At 47.2% G+C, this 16,535-nt stretch overlaps 1 protein-coding gene across 13 annotated transcripts in view; it reads right to left on the minus strand.

The window, feature by feature from the left end:
• The window catches only part of COL23A1 (collagen type XXIII alpha 1 chain), a 283,264-nt gene that overhangs the window by 45,970 nt on the left and 220,759 nt on the right, over window positions 1–16,535 (minus strand). For all 13 annotated transcript variants that reach the window (XM_039880152.1, XM_039880151.1, XM_039880150.1 and 10 more), the window contains exon 3: window positions 9,274–9,318. In XM_039880152.1, coding sequence (XP_039736086.1) covers window positions 9,274–9,318 — 45 coding nt within the window. The remainder of the gene's footprint in view (window positions 1–9,273; window positions 9,319–16,535) is intronic.

Below are 16,535 nucleotides of genomic sequence, written 5' to 3' on the forward strand. Positions count from 1 at the left end.
CATGAAGGAGTGATTCGAGGGGTCATGAGTGGGTGTGGGCACGCGTCGCAGCTGTCCCCGTGAGGGCCCTGCAGCGGCAGCCTGGACTCGTGCTGGCAGTGGAGGTAGAGAGAAGTGAGACAGAAGTCACCTGGCAGTGAAGACGGATAGGACTTGCTTTTCGAGTTAATGGCGGAGGTGGGGGTGGAGGGGTGCGTGGGGCATAGAGGAAGGAGAGAGGCAAGAAAAAGATGTTTGGCTTGAAAACTGATATGTGATGGCGCTAATATCCAAGAATGATAACATGGGGGCTGTGTCCCCTGAGTCTAGACTGGGGGTGAGGCAAGGTGTTGGCCATTTAACCACTGTACAGCTCACTTCTCACTTGTTTTACAAAGAAAAGAAAAGCCACCGGAGAGATGCACTGTCATCTTCGCCACATGCACACACCTGCCTGCAGCTGCACCTGCGCCTGGCCTCCTCTCCCCGCCCCTTAGGTTAAGTGGGAGGAGCTGACCCGCCTCCACCTTCCAGGGGCCCCGCTGCACCCTCCATCCCTCTCTGCCTGTCATAGTCAAGCTCACCTCTCAAGCAGATTCTTCCCAACAGCGCTGAAATGTGCTCTAATTCCTCTAAGTTTTTAAAAAATGCATATTTTTATTTTTCGGTTACAGTTGACACTCAATATTTTATTAGTTTTAGGTGTATAACGGAGTAATTAGACTTTTTATATAACTTATGAGGCGATCCCCTGATAAGTCTAGTACCCATCAGACATAGTACATAGTTATATTATTGACGATATTCCCTATGCTGTACTTTACATCCCTGTGACTATTTTGTAACTGCCAATTTGCACATCTTAATCCCTTCACCTTTTTCACCCATCCCTCAATCGCCTTCCCATCTGGCAACCATTAATTTGTTCTCTGTATTTATGAGTTTGTTTCCGTTTTGTTTGTTTGTTTATTTTGTTTTTTAGATTCCATATATAAGTGAAATCATATGTTATCTTTGTCTGACTTATTTCACTTAGCATAATACCCTTTAGGTTCATCCATGTTGTCACAAATGGTAAGATTTCATTCTTTTTTATGGCTGAGTAATGTTTCATTGTATATATGTACCACTTCTTCTTTATCTGATCGTCTATCTATGGATACTTAGGTTGCTTCCATATCTTGGCTATTGTAAATAATGCTGCAGTGAACATAGGGATGTGTATATCTTTTCGAATTAATGTTTTGGATTTCTTCAGATAAATATCCAGAAGTGGGATTGCTGGGTCACAGGTAGTTCTAATTTTAATTTTTTGAGGAACCTCCATATTGTTTTTCATAGTGGCTGCTCTAATTTACATTCTTGCCAACAGTGCATGAGCGTTTCCTTTCCTCCACATCTTCGTCGACACTTGCTTTTTAATTTATTGATGATAGCCATTCTGACAGGTGTGAGATGATATCTCATTGTGGTTTTACTTTGCATTTCCCTGATGATTAGTGATGTCGAGCATCTTTCTATATGTCTGTTGGCCATCTGTATGTCCTCTTCCAATTCTTCTAATTGAAAAACATCCTTTGCTTGCACATCCTCCTCTACTCCTGCCCGGCTCTCCCCCTCCCTCACAGCCACATTGCAGGAAAGAGGTTCCCAGGAGGTACGTGGTGTGTCTGAGATCACTCAGCTAGTGAGGGGGCTGCCCAGGCCAACAGCAGCCCCACAGGACCCCAAACCCGTGGCACCAGCCACTGTCTCCAGAGGGGTGGCCAGAGTAGGAATTGCAGCATGCCAGGCTGAACCTGTTGCTGGTGGGACAGGCCACACCTAGCCCATCCGAGAGACTCCAAAACACACCAAGCCACCCCCTCTCTCGGGCTCTACTGGCACCATATCCCCAGGCCATCATCACTTCACAGAGGCACTGCTGTCACAGCCTCCTGATCAAACTCTTCTGGGGACCCCAACTCTACTGGCCAGAGAGGGCTTTTAAAACTGTCCCCCGCATTCCCAGGTCTTCTAATTGCATGTGGAATAACATCCCAAATCCCGCTCTCCCGCGTGGCCCTTCTCCTCGTCCATGCCCCGCCCTTGACCACCACACTCTGCCTGTCTCTCTATAGCCCCAAGGGGTCAGCTCTGTGGCCTCAGGACAATCATATTGACCATGTTTCCATGCTTGGCGGCCTGTGGCTCATCGCCACCACCTCGGAAAAGCCTTCCTATAGCGTGAAATCTGAAGACGTCCCCTCGCCACTTGACGTACTGGTTTCTATCACAGCTCCCTGTTATTTCCTCTCCTAATAGCGCTAATCACAATCTTTAATTATTAAATCCATTTATTTATGTGTTGTTTATTGTCTGTCAGCCCCATCAGCAAGGTAGCTCCCTGAGAGCTGGGACCCCATCTGCCTGGCTTCCCGCTGTCTCCCACCTCCTAGCACAGGGCCTGGTGGCCACACACACCTAGTCAATATGTGCTGAAGGGATGAGGGGCCACCCGGCAGGCCATCGCCTCTCCTCCTCAACTCTTGACTTCACAGTCTAGGGTTTGTGCTGCTGTTGCCGTAGCCTCTGGAGATGGGATCTGGGGCCTGCAGCGAGCTGAGCACCCAAGAGTGATGGTTGGGGTGGCTCAGGCTGTCCATGGGTCCCTGCTTAGAAAGTGAGGCTGGCTGGAGGGTGGTTCACCCACGGCCCGGCCCCATTCAACACACAGCTTTCAAACATGTGTTCCAGGCATTGCCCAGATCTGCTGACTTTGCTGTCAGGAATGTGGGAGCAATTAAATAAGGGCCGGAAGACTTGGGAGATAAACAAAATGTGTCTTGGGAACAGAGGGGTCAAGGACTCTGTGGCCTCTTTAACTGAACTGATATGGCCTGACAGGGTTTCCCCGAACTGGGAGCCACGCCCGCTGGTACCTTAAGGTTCAGAGGGTGTGTGAGTTGCTTGTTGACAGGTGTGTGGAGGGCCTGGGGCTCCAAAGTGCCCCACCCCTCCGGAATAATCACTGCCTATTTTCCAAATGGTGTATTCCTAGAAAAACAAACTGGGAAGAACATTTTTCACAGCCTGGCAGGTGCCCAGCTGTACATGAGGTGAGGGCTGGCCTTGGTGCCTGTGGCTATCAGGCCTACAGACCTGCTCACAGCCGACAGCTGCTCCTCTGTGCTGTGCCCAGACTCCTGACTCCCTGCTCTGCCTGACAGGCCTGGCTCTGACCCAGCCCTCCACCTCCCCCAACTCAGCACCTCAGGTTAAGAGGCCCTGGCTCCTGACTCTTGAAAACCCCAAATCCACTCTATTATGAGGTGACATTCAGCCATGCTTCTTTGGGGGTTTCCCAGGGGAGCAGGGTGGGCTGAGGGTCATTAAACTGAGTTTGCAGGTAGACGAAGTGAGGCCTGGTGGTTGGCAAATTCAGAGCCAATAATGAGTTAGGAAGCCGGGCACTTAGCTCAGGCTGCAGGCCCTGGCTTTACTTAAGCCAGTGCCATCAGGGAGTGCTGAGGCCTGGAGTTACAGTCATGTGCCGCTTAATGACGGGAATGTGTTCTGAGAAATATGTCTCCGTCGTTATGTGAACATTAAGAAGGCACTTACACAAACCTGGGTGGTATAGCCCACGACACACCTCAGCTGTACGGCACAGCCTACTGCTCCCAGGCTACAGGTCTGTACAGCATGTCACTGTACAAAACAACATGAGATTAAATCAAGCACAAGAGAAGATGATGCAAACAAGAGATGCGTAAACACGAGACGTATCAGGCTGCTGCTGGCGTAGCATGGCATGCTCTTTTATAGCAAACTTTTTTTTTAATAAGTAGAAAGAGTACACTCTAAAGTATAGTAAATATATAAACCAGTAATATAGTTGCTGATTATCAACTTTCATGTACTGTATATAATTGCGCATGCTACACTTTTATACAACTGGCAGCTGCAGTAGGTTTGCTTACACCAGCATCAGTGCAGACATGTGAGTTGCACTACAATGTTATGATGGCTACAATGTCACTAGACAATAGGAATTTTATGGCACTACCATGGTATAGTCTGTTGTCAACTGAAACATCATTATGCAACACATGACTATATAGCATTCTCTCTCTATCTCTCTCTCTCAATTACACACACACACACACACACACACACACACACACACACACACACACACACATGCCCCTTAGATCTCAGGAAGAAGAGTGACACAAATGGTAGTTTTCTGTTGTGTGGCTTCTTCATGTTGCAGAACAAATGCTGATTATACAATAGGTTTGAAGAATCTCCTGTTTAAATGACATCTCTGACGGGCCTCCAGCATTTTGGCTATGCTGGCATTGTCAGGTACAAGACCCTGGAGGTCAGGGTCCCCTCAGCCCTTGGCTATTTCCATGAATTTCCTTACTCTGGGCATCTCATATAAATGGAATCATATAGTATTTATCTTCTTGTGACCGGCTTATTTCATTAGTACAATGTTCATCCATGTTGCAGCCTGTGTCAGAATTTCTCTCCTTGGTAAGGATGAATAATATTCCACTGTATGTAAATCCTGCATTTTGTTTTTCCATTCATTCACTGATAAACATTTGATTGCTTCTACCTTTTGGCTATTGTGAATAATGTTGTTATGAAATTTTTGTTTGAGACTCTGGTTTTAATTCTTTTAGATATATACCCTGCAGCTGTATTGCTGGATCACATGCTAATTTCATTTTCAAGTTTTTGATGAACCACCATACTATTTTCCAGAGCGGCTTTACCATCTTACTTTTCCACCAACAGTTTACAAGGATTACAATTTCTCCAAATTCTTGCCAACACGTTATTTTTGATTAATAATGTTGAATGTCTTTTGGATCATGCCATTTATTTATTTATTTATTTATTTACTTACTTACTTACTTACTTACTTACTTACTTACTTATTTTTATCAATTCTGCCAATCGGAGACAGTTTCTAGTGATTGCTTTTCTCTCTCTCTTTTTTTTTATTGCCAGACTTTCTTGTATCTTTGTGTGTCTCATAATTCTTTGTTAATAACTGGGCTTTTAAAGTAATTTAATGTGGACACTATAGAAATTAGATTCCGCTCCTCTTTTCCAGGATTTGTGGTTGTTGCTGTTTGTTGTTATCATTGCTCTGTGATTAGGGGCTTTCTTGGACTAAATCTCTTTCTTGGACTAAAGCGTGTATTTTTTATCAGGTGCAGCTATTGAATCCTCTGCTTGGTTAGCTTAATAATCAGCATAGACAGAGGTTTCCTTTAAAGTCTTGGTCCAGTAAGTCTCTCGCTCTGTGCCAAGCGGTTCTCTGTATATGATGGAGCACAATTTCCATACTCTGCCAGTGTACGATTTGTTGCCTGCTTGAGCAGAGCCACAAGATAAACCAGAGGTGAGGGGCTGAAGCTCTCTCGGCTCTTTCCTGGACATGTAGAGAGCCCTGCACGCGCATGTACTTTCTAGATCCCCAGGAATATGTTGGAGCTTTGCAAAGCCCCTTTAGTTATCTTATTGTCTAAATTTTTGCTTCAGTTTTTGCATCAGCTTCTGGTTTGCTCCAACTGGTATCACCACCTCAGGCAGCTGCGATGTTAAACAGTTGCTGCCAGGTGTTTTGGCAAGGACTCTGGAGACAGGGCTTTTCCCAATGAGCAAGGTCTCCATCAGGTCCGATAAAGACAAGTGCTGTGTACAAACATTTTCAGGGAGCTTCCAGGCAGATGAAACAGTGACAATTCTCTGGGAATGAGCATTTGGGGAGCTTCAAACCTGTTAGCCTCCTCCAGTGGCTGCTACTTTTCATAGGTACTGTGGTTGCAAGGTTGATGGTTTTTTTTAAAGGGTACCGTAGGACTGAGGAGACAGGCAAGCTAAAATAGTACATATATTGCTGTTTTTAGCAAAGTTCATATGTTCACATGTTTTTCTTGAATAAACCTTTCTTGGGTCATTGCAAGCGTTTCATTAATTTCTTGTTCTGAAAGGTCAGTTTTTCCTAGTGTTCTTGCTGCTTTTCTGAAGGATCAGATTTTCAGAAGTCCTTAATCTAACATTCCATAAGTGCATCTTTCACTTGATTTTTAGGAAGAATTTCTTGGGGCCGGAGTGGATAAAAGAACAACACCCTAGGACTGAAACGGCTGGGAGCTGTGGAGGTCTGGTGAGAGACTCCATTTGTCTCTGCAGGCTAGCGCAGGCATCAGCTCAGTAGCATTTGATTGCTTCATCCTTGTCTCTTCCCACCTCCTTAGCCTTTATCCTTCATCTGCTCACCAGTTTTTCTTTCTGTCTCCCTGTTCTCTGCCGCCCCCGCTTCCTGTCAACAATCATTTATTGACCATCTCCTGAGTGCCTGGGGGTCTAGACCCAGCTCCATGCTTTGGTGAAGGAGAAAGGCAAGTTTTCAGAGCAGACCACCACAAGCAGGTATGGGAAGTGCCGTGACAGAGGGAGGTGTCTGGGGCTGGGAGAGCCAGGGGAGCCCCGGGAGAGCAATGGATGTTCTTGGGGAAAGGCGGGGTCTGGAAGGAGAAAGGTCCTTGCCCAGGGTCCCTTCAAGGGCAACAGCAGAGCTGAGAAATGGGCCAGTGGGGTTGTAAGACATCCATTCCTTTATGATAAGAGACACATAAACACTGCAGAGCCACGGAGGCACTTTCCAGGCGAAGGCTCCCTCTGCAGCTAGAGTGGACTGGACTGGCGCCCACAGGCAGGCAGGAGGGCTCAGCTGTCTGCAGGTCTGCAGCGCAGCAGGAAGGCATCTCAGCCAGATACTGTCCCACCAGGCAAAATGGGCCTTTCTCCCTGGGACACAGGAAAAGTCCTGGTTTTACAAGGGAAGGCGCCAAATCCAGGATGTGAATGTGTATGAAACTATCTAGAAATAAACACCAGGCCCAGCCAGGTCCCACCAGGCCCAGCTAATCAGAAAGGAACATCTGCTCCGTGCTGCTCACAGTGCTGCTCACACCATTCGCTGAGAGGCAGAGAATCAGCATGAGAAAGGGCGGCAAAGGGGATGAGGTGCAGCCTCATCAGACGGGCTGATAGCCCTTGCCCAGGGGCTGACTTTAGACAAGACACTTCTGCCCTTGGAGCCGCAGTTTCCTTATCTGAAAAATGGGGCTAATAACATGTTTATCTTTCAGGGCTCTGTGAGAACCACATGAGATGAAGAACCTGAAAGGACTCAGCACAGAGTCAGGGGTCCAGTAAATCCTTGTTTTACTTTGACTTTTAGATTGTATAAACTGGAATCATAATTTTAATAGGTTTTGAATATGTTGAGTAATATATTTTGTTGTAAAAAAAAAAAGTCGCTATGTGTTTCTTATCTCCTTCCAAAGTGGACATCAGGAGCTTACAACAAAAGGCAATAACACATTTTATGAGGAGAGAAACGAGAACTGAGTGATGAAGTGTGTATTTGGTGGGCGGGTGGTGTGTGTGTGTGGTGGTGGCGGGGAGGTGATTACACACAAAATCTAGAGTAAAGGAAGCCATAGCAGACATGAAACAGCCTTCAGTTTCTGGAAGTCAAAGCATACAGGGAACATGACGCCATTTCCTACCAGTGCACTCTAGCGAGCTTATCTGGAGGGTCTCTGTAGAAGGGACTAGATAATGTAAGCACGCAGCACCCCACGGGGGCAGCAAACCTACGCCCAGTGCCAGGGAGAAGGGTCTGAGGCCCAGAGAGAGCCTGCCTGGCTCCCCCGGCCCAATTGGCTGGGGTCCTCTTGGTGGTGGGCCCCTGTGACACCACTACCATGCCCTCTTTGTGAAGCTGCGTAGGGGCCGAGTGCGAGTGCACTCATTCATTCATTCATTCATTCATTCACTGTTTGTGCATTTACATTCTCTGTGCTGCCCTGTGCCAAGTTCCGTGCTGGAGGCTGAAGACTTGGGCTGATAGCCCTCAGCCAGAGGGGTTAGAGAAGGCTTTTTAAAGGAGATGCTTGAGCTAGACTTTAAGAACAAAGAGCAATGGACCTGGGGTAAGAGTTCGGGGAGGGTAGACCTGGGCAGGAGAGGACAGAAGAGCGGGCTCAGAGTGAGGGGGCCTCAGACTCCCAGGGTGAGGCTAGAGGTGGAGACACGGTGGAGGAGGAGTGGTGAGGACGGTGAGGACAGAGAAGGGGGCACGGGTCTGAGATGTACTGAGGAGGAGACTGACCTCGACTTAGTGGTTGGGGGATCCAAGACTACACCCAGGTGTCTGCGTGAAGTTGTAAGGACGCTGGAGGTCTCAGCCTATGGAAGCTGGGAGAGCTGTAATGGCGGTGGGGTGGGGGATGCTGGCTCAGTGGGGCCATGTCCAAATTTCAACAGAAGATGACTTGGCTGAGGAGTCATGAGGGGTTTTAATAAAATGTCATGGGGAGCTGGGACATGGGTGGGGTGGGGAGAGAGAATATAATAAAGCAAGATTCATTTAAGAGGCAGGTGAGGTCCTATAGAAAAGGCAAAGAAAAAGGGAGTCAGGGACGTGGAGGGAAATGCAGGCCAGCATTGAGTGGCCAACAGTGAGGGTCAAGCAAGATAATGACAGTGGAGCATCTTTTAGCACGACCATCAGGAGGCCAGCAGTAACTTTGGCCAAGACAAAGTCAGTGGAGTGACAGTGAAAAGAGACCAGAGGGATGAACTGAATGGAAGGCGAGGTGGGAGAGCCAGGGTGGGGTCAGGGGTCGGGGGTCGGGGTGTGTGGCTGCCTCTGCGTGCATTGGGGGGATGGGATGTGCAGAGCAAGCGCGTTCGTGGTGAAATGAAAATGGCAAGGAGGGGTGGCGAGTGTAAGCGAGTCTGCAGGTTGTATGGAAGGAGGGCGAAGGAGTCTCCTCCTGGTGCCCCTGCCAAGGGAAGGACAGGCCGAGTCTAGGGAGGGCTGGAGACACATGGGGAAACCGTTGCATTGCATTGAGGGACCCGCGGTGGGGACTGTGGGCAGGTGGAGTCATCAGTTCCCACAAAGAGAGGGAGCTGCTTCAGAGTGGGAGGCTAACGGTTGAAGTTTCTGAGGCCAGTAATGAGATTTGGGGGCTGCCAAGGGCACAGAGGGGAGAGCCACTGGAACTGTGATGTCAAGAAGCCAAGAAAAGACAGTCCTGGGCACTGTGGCCTTGGGGACGGTGGCTGGAATTGGAAGGGAGGGGAAGATCTGGCCCAGGACCAAGGGTCCTGAGTAATGGAGTGGGAGGGGACAGGTGCCTCCAGCCAGGTACCTGGTCAAGGGCAGACTTCCAGGCCTAGGTTTAGGAACTAGGAGAACCTGAGACTCACCGGGATCGCCTCTTCTTCCAGGCTTGCCACGCCGTCCAGGGGGGCCTAGAAGGAAAACAAGCACAGACTCGTTGAGAAGGGAAGCCAGTGGGTTTGACGCAGCCTGCCTGTCGCCAGTCCACCCACCCACCCTGCAACAGCATCCTGGGGGCAGCCTGCCCACCACCTTACTGGCTGGCGGAGGGGAGAGGGGTGGGGAGAAACCGTCTCCTGCCCACCCCGCCCCTCTCCTCTGGGCCCTCCCCTGTTGGCTGTGTTCTCAGTCCTCATGCACTCATTCAGTTATTCAATTACCTGTTCGTTTACCTATTCACAAATCTTCCCTAATCAAAACAATTTACTACCTGGAAACTCTTGAGGTAGAATAGCCTGCAGCTGAGAAACTTCAGACTTATGAGAAATATAAGGCTAAGAGCGGAAGTTATCTTACGAAAGCCCTGACCACTGCCTTTAATATCCACTACAGTAAAATGGCAGGGACAACACACCACATGAAGGCACTGTCATGGCATTTCAAGTGCTTATGCTCGGTAACTGGCACTGTCCTCTCCATCTCCTGTCCTTCCTTTGCTCCCTGGAACCTTGGGCACCTCCACCTCCCACAGTTTGAAGGAGGTGCTTGCTTATACATTTCTCATGCTTTATTGCAGAGAATGTGCACACCAACGCAGATTCTTTTCAGTATCCAGTCCTCCATCCACATGTTTTGAGACTTTCTGAGTGATGATAGGGATCATCCTGCTTCTGCCCACATCGGTCCCCGTGACCTGAAGGAAAGGGTTCTGGGTAAGGAAATGCTGACTGGCCCGCTGCCCCGGTCAGAGGTCCATGCCCAGCAACAGCCCACCTTGCTAGGGAGTGGGGGTGGTCTCTCCTGGAGCTTTCTGGAGACACCCCCGATCCCCTTTGCCTTGTGTTTTCACTCTTGTCTGCCTCGTTTTTACTCTCTCTTAGTTGAACTCTGCATTGTTCTTCCTTCCCTTTTCTCAGATGCCAGTGGAAAAGTGCAGAAGCGAGGGTGCATGTATTAGATTGTAATTTAAACAGCACTTTATACCTGTCTGTCTCTATCCTGCATACCTGGCTCTGGGCTGGGCCACGAGGTGGCAGCAGGCTGTGACTACATTACACGGCACAGCCCTTTCCAGTAAAAGTCAACCTTAACCCTCTCCCCACCCCTATCTCCCAAATTCTCAGAATGACCACCCTGGAGAGACAGACTGGCAGTGAATCAGGTCCGAAGCAGGATGGTTCCCTGAAAAATTAGTGTGTACGTGTGTTTTCCCTTTTTCCTTTTCCCGATTTTCAGCGGTGCTCACTGGGAGAGGGATGGGGACAGGGACAAAAAGCAGAGCAGCCCACATCAGCGGTCAATGTCAGTCACCGGTGGGGCCTTCTGACTTTTGTTAAGGGGCAGTCCCGGCTGGGGAGGAGGGAGGGCCTGAGAAAGAGAGAAGGAGATTCACCTGGGTGCTACTTGAGACCCTCAGACCGTTGTAGCCTTGGGTGAGATGAGAATGAATCTGCCAGTCTTGGGGACTTGAGATCAGGATGGTTCAACAAAATTAAGAAATTAAAAACATGCTCTTTCTCACACCCCCGAGTTTTGTAATTTTTCAAAATTTTTTATTGTGGTCAAGAACACATAATATAAAATTTGCCATTTTAAACCGTTTTTAAGAGTACAGTATGTTAGCGTTAACTATATGTACAATGTTGTGCAATAGGGCTCTAGAGCTTTTTCTTTCTTTTTGTATATCTTTATGATTTAATGATAGTAGCAGTTCCAATGTTTCCAATACTTCTATGCACCATGTAATTTTTTAAAAATGTATTTATTTTAATTAGTTTCAAGTACACAGTACATTGGTTAGATGTCTATATAGTTTGAAAAACTATCCCCCCAATTGCTCCCTCCCACCCTGACTCTCCTCCTGGGCAATGAATTACTGCTAATTGCATTTCCTGTGCTGTGCTCCTCATCCCCATGACCATCTATCAGCTACTAATTTGTACTTCTTTAACCCTTCACCCCATTCTCCTAGACTCCCAAATCCTCCTCCCCTCTGTCCATCACAAAATTGTCCACTATATTTGTGAGCCTGTTTTTGATTAGTTTGTTCTTTTTATTCCTTAGATTCTGCATATAAGTGAAATCATATAGTGTTTATTTTTCTATGACTTAAATACCTTTTAGGTCCATCAAAGCAATACCTTTTTCCATCCCCTTCCTTTTAGTCTGTGTGTGTCTTTTAATCTGAAGTGAGTCTCTTATAGGCAACATGTAGGGGTCTCGTTTTCCTTTCCATTCATCCACTCTATCTTTTAGTTCAAGCACTTAATTCTTTTCCATTTAAGGTAGTTATTGATAGGAATGTAGTTGTTACCATTTTTTATTCCTGTTTTTGATACATGTTTTTTCTTCTTAAAGAAGTCCCTCCAACATTTCCTGTAATACTGGCTTGGTGGTGATAAATTCCTTTAACTTATTTTTGTCTGGGAAGCTCTTTATCTGTCCTTCAACTCTAAATGATAGCTTTGCTGGATAAATTATTCTTGGTTGTAGATACTGGGTCTTCATCCTGTCAAATATTTTTGCCAAGCTCTTCGGTCCTGCATAGTTTCTTTTGAGAAATCAGCTGCCAGTCTTATGGGTGTTCCCTTATAAGTAACTATTTGTTTTTCTCTTGCTGCTTTTAATATTCTTTCTTTGTATTTAACCTTTGGCATTTTAATTATGATGTGTCTTGGTGTGGGCCTTTTTGGATCCCTGATTTTTAGAATCCTCTGAGCTTCCTGGAGTTTTATGTCCATTTCCTTCTCCAGGGTAGGGAAATTTTCCATCCTTATTTCTTCAAACAGCTGTTCAACATTTTGATTTTCTTCAGTTATGCCAATCAGATGGATATTTGGACCCTTAACAGTGTCCCATATTCTCCTCAAATTATTTTTATAGTCTTGGCATCTTATCTCTTGCCATTCTGATTGTATGTCCTTGGCTTTCCTGTCTTCTGGACAAGGTATTTGATCCTTTTCTTTATTCGCTTTGTTCCTTTGTTTATTCCATTTAATATACTTTTCATCTCAGATGTGTTCTTCATTTCAGACTGGTTTCCTTTTATAATTTCCATTTCCATTTTTATGTTTTTTATCTCTTTGTTGAAATTATCACTGAATTTATCTACACTTCCCATAAATTTATTGAGCATCTTTATAACTAGTGTTTTGAACTCTGCATCTGTTAGATTACTATATCTGGATCTCTGTTCTGTTCTGCTTCTTTGTCTTCCCATTTTGGCTGCCTTTCTGTGTCTGTTTCTATGTACTTAGCAAAGTTCCTAAGTCACCCGGTCTTATTAATGTGGATTTGTGAAGTAGGTGTCTAGTGGCACAGTCCTGAGAGGAGATCAGCTGCAGGCCAAATTGAGCCCAAACCTCTGCCCCTCCGGGGCCACCTGTTAAGATTCAGCAAGCAACCCACAGATGCTGTGCTTATTATAGTTACCTCAAAAGGCCACACCAGAAACTGAGGCCAGCTGCCTCCAGTGTCAGTCTAGGCACTGCTCAGCAAGGAGCACCTGACTTGCTGAGGATACACCTGGATGTGGCTTGGATGGGGCTGCGAGTTGGGGGAAGCGGGGTTTCAGGGAATCCTCTGGTTGAGAGACCTCTGTTATCCAGTTTGATGATGTCACGGCTGTGGCAGTGCTGTGTCCAGCGCACTGGTATGGGGGAGGGCTCAATAGGGAACAATGGATACCGCTGGCACTTCTGTACAGAGTGAGTCGTGCCTCGGCCTTCACTCTGACAATGTCTCCCTGCAAGTCCCTGGTGCCCCCTGTGCGCAGCCTAATTGGCACTGGTGCTCCGAGTGAACAAGTCTGTCACTGCGAAAATCTGCTCACAGACGCGGCCCCTTTAAGAGGTTTCTGCTGCTGCCGCTGCCACAGCCTTTGTCTCAGCCTCAAGACTGGGCAGCCCCACGTCCTCACTCCGTCCTACCTTCTGCTGTTGTAGGGTGCTTTCTTGGATTTCTCTCTAGTTGTATGGCTTGTTCATCTAGAGTCCAGGAGATTTTTCTTTGTTGCTGCTCTTTGTTTCCATCACAACTTTTATTTGGTCGCCAGAGGGATGAACAGAGCCTCTATTGTCTATGCCATTTTTTCCCCTCCTCAAAGCCATATAATTTAACAACGAGGGCTATGATTATCTCTGTTTTGCACAGGAGGAAACTAAGGCTTAGAGAAGTAACTTCATTTGGTCAAGGTCACACACGCTAATGGGGCAGAGCCAGGGTTCAGGCCCAACTTTGACTCCCAAACCTCTAGAGTTTTTTCAACTTGCAAAATTTGAAACTACTTACTGAACAACTCCCCTCTTGCCCTTTCCCCAGCCCTCCCTCAACCACTATTGTATTTTTTCTAAGAGTTTGCTTATACTTCAGAGAGGTGGAATCATACAGTATAAGAGTTTGCTTATACTTCAGAGAGGTGGAATCATACAGTATTCTTTCGTGCCTGGCTTATTTCCCTTAGCATAATGTCTTCAACGTTCATCTATGTTGTTGAAGTGACAATTGCCTTCTTTTTTTTTAAGGCTGAATAGTATTCCTTTGCATGGATACACCACATATTCTTCATTCATCCAGTGTCTCATCTGGTGATGGACACTGGATCTTTTCCACTTCTTAGCTTTTGTGAATAATGCGGCAATGAACACAGGGGCACAAGAATCTCTTCAAGATCCTATTTTCAATTCTTTTGGAAAAACATCCACGTTGGATTATATGGCAGTTCTATTTTTAATTTTTTGAGGACTCTCCATATTGTTTTCCATAGTGACTGCAGTGTTTTACATTCTCATTAACAGTGTACAAGGTTTCCAATTCCTTCATGTTCTCACCAACATCTGTGGCCATTTGTATATCTATGAAATGTCTATTCAGGTCCTTTGCCCATTTTTCAATTGGATTGTTTATTTTTTGTTGTCGAGTTGTAAGAGTTCTTTATATGTTCTGGATGTTAACCCCTTATCAGATATATGGTTTGCAAATATTTTCTCCATTTTGTAGGTTACCTTTTCATTCTGTTGCTTCCTTTGCTGTGCAGAAGTTTTTAAGTTTGGCGTAGTCCAATTTTTCTGTTTTTGTTTTTGTTGCCTTTTTAACCTTTGAGCTAACTTTTTTTTTTTTTTATGATGTGTGGTTATCTGGTTTTCCCAAAACCATTTGTTGAAGAGATTATCTTTTCCTCAACGTATGGCCTTGGAATCTTGTCGAAGATGCTTTGACTATATCAGTGATGCACTCCTGGGTTTTGAGAGCAGAAATTCATGTGAGTCACATTGCCCTTGATTTTCCGTGATACCAGACACAGACTTTGAGTTTCATTCTGGAATTGCCCAGGGCCATGTTGACTCGGTAAGGCCAAGATTCTGGTGCCTCATAACAGACAACAGCTCCTCCTCGCACTGGCTAGAGATTTACAGCTTATGCAGTGCCTTCAGGTCGACGATTTCAGTGGAGGCCTGCAATACCCATGTATCTAACTGCCTACCTGACATATCCACATGGGTGTGTCACTAAAATTTCAGGCCAGTCATGGCCAAAACATATGACTTGATCTCCTCTCAGCTCCTGTGTGAGGCTGACGGTGCCTCAGAACCTCGCGAGGCTGGCCCAGTGTTAGGCATTTCCTCCTCTCTGGGCACAACTGTTTTTAGGGTGAGCCCATCCCTGTCCTCTGGGCTCTTGTCAGGCCACAGAAGCCATGCTTGGTTCAGCAGGGCCACTCACCATGGGCCTCGGGCTGAGGGGTGGGACATGGCAGGAAGGGGGCCCATGAGTGGGAGGGGAAGCCGGGCTCTTCCCGGACCTGGAAGCTAAAGCAGCGCCACGGTTCTCTGATGGTCATTATTGGGTATGACTAAAATTTTCCATCTGAGTAACTCAAGCCAGATGAGGATGTTTGCTTTCGCTGAGGTAGCTGAACTGGTGCATTTGTCTAGGTGGTTCTCCTGAGTGGCATGGTTAGGCAGAAGGCCTGATGAAGATGGATGGTAGAGTGGGCAGCTGCCCAGGCAGGGGGGTGCCCAGTGTTGCTGAGCACCCAGGGTCTGTGGAGCTGTAGACCCGACAGGCTGGATGGGTGTCTGAACTGAAGGGCCTAAGTGGAGAAATAGAATGAGGCTGCTACTCATGAACCTTCTCCAGGGCCAATCTAAACCAGACTCTGGAGGCTTCTGTGTGAATAACTCACAAATTAACAACTAGTCAACCCTTTAATCTGAGATTCATGCTGCACTGTTCAACCGTGTCCGGGACAATTCCACCAGGAAGCAACATGTCCAAACCCAACATGTCCCCCTCAGGGTTCTATTCTCATCTTAGCACAGGCATCACCAGTTCCCATGTGGCTAAGCCAGAAAGCACCTGGGGTTGTCCTGTAGCATCTTCACCCCCACCTTTCCCTCCAACTGAGACCCCTTTCTCTGCATCAGGCAAACACTCCCCCCATGCCTAGCTTCTTCCTCTCCCATTTTCTCTTTCTGCCATGTATGACTTCTCACTGAAGTGTGTAGTCTGCATGTCATGCAGCTCTGCGTCTCCAACTACCTGCATGGGCAGGACCGATGACCTTGAGGAAAGGAAGGAGGGAGGGAAGGAATGGATGGGTAAAAGATTGTCAACACTAACAAGATTCAGGGCTTAGAAGAGATGCAGGACTGCCTGGTTTGATAGACATGGGCCATTAAGACAAGGGGCACTTTCTGCCCTCCTTTCTCCTCAATGGCAGAAAGTCAGAGGTGGTGAAGTCTGCCACGCTGGGCGAACACGGAGGCCATGGGTGGGGGGAAGTGCCAGAGCTGAGCTCTGTGCTGACTGCCTGGCTTCCGTCTGCTGCTTTTGAAAACAGAGAGGCCGGAGGCCTGGCTTGTGGAAGCTGCAGAAGGGGAAGACAGGAAAGTGCTCCTTCTCAGATTTCCAGACTGCTAGGAGCTGAGGGCTGGTCACAGGTATCAACCTTGCTTCAGTGTCTGCTGGACGCCAGGCTGGCTGCTCGTCCAGTGAGCTTGTCTATTTCCCCAACAGCCCTGGTGTCCACAGTACAGAGAACTAAGGCTAAACAGGTGAAGAGGTTGTGCAGCTGCCGCCAGGCCTTAAGCCGCCAGGGTGGTTGTACCCAAAAAGCTGAACCACAGGGCAGGCAGCCCTGATGACGGAAAAGGGGGTCTCCCTGGGGCAAGCAGCAGAGAAGACTGGG

The sequence above is a fragment of the Pteropus medius genome, unplaced genomic scaffold (genome assembly GCF_902729225.1).
Source record: "Pteropus medius unplaced genomic scaffold, Ma_sr-lr_union100, whole genome shotgun sequence".
In the NCBI taxonomy this organism is placed as follows: Eukaryota; Metazoa; Chordata; class Mammalia; order Chiroptera; family Pteropodidae; genus Pteropus; species Pteropus medius.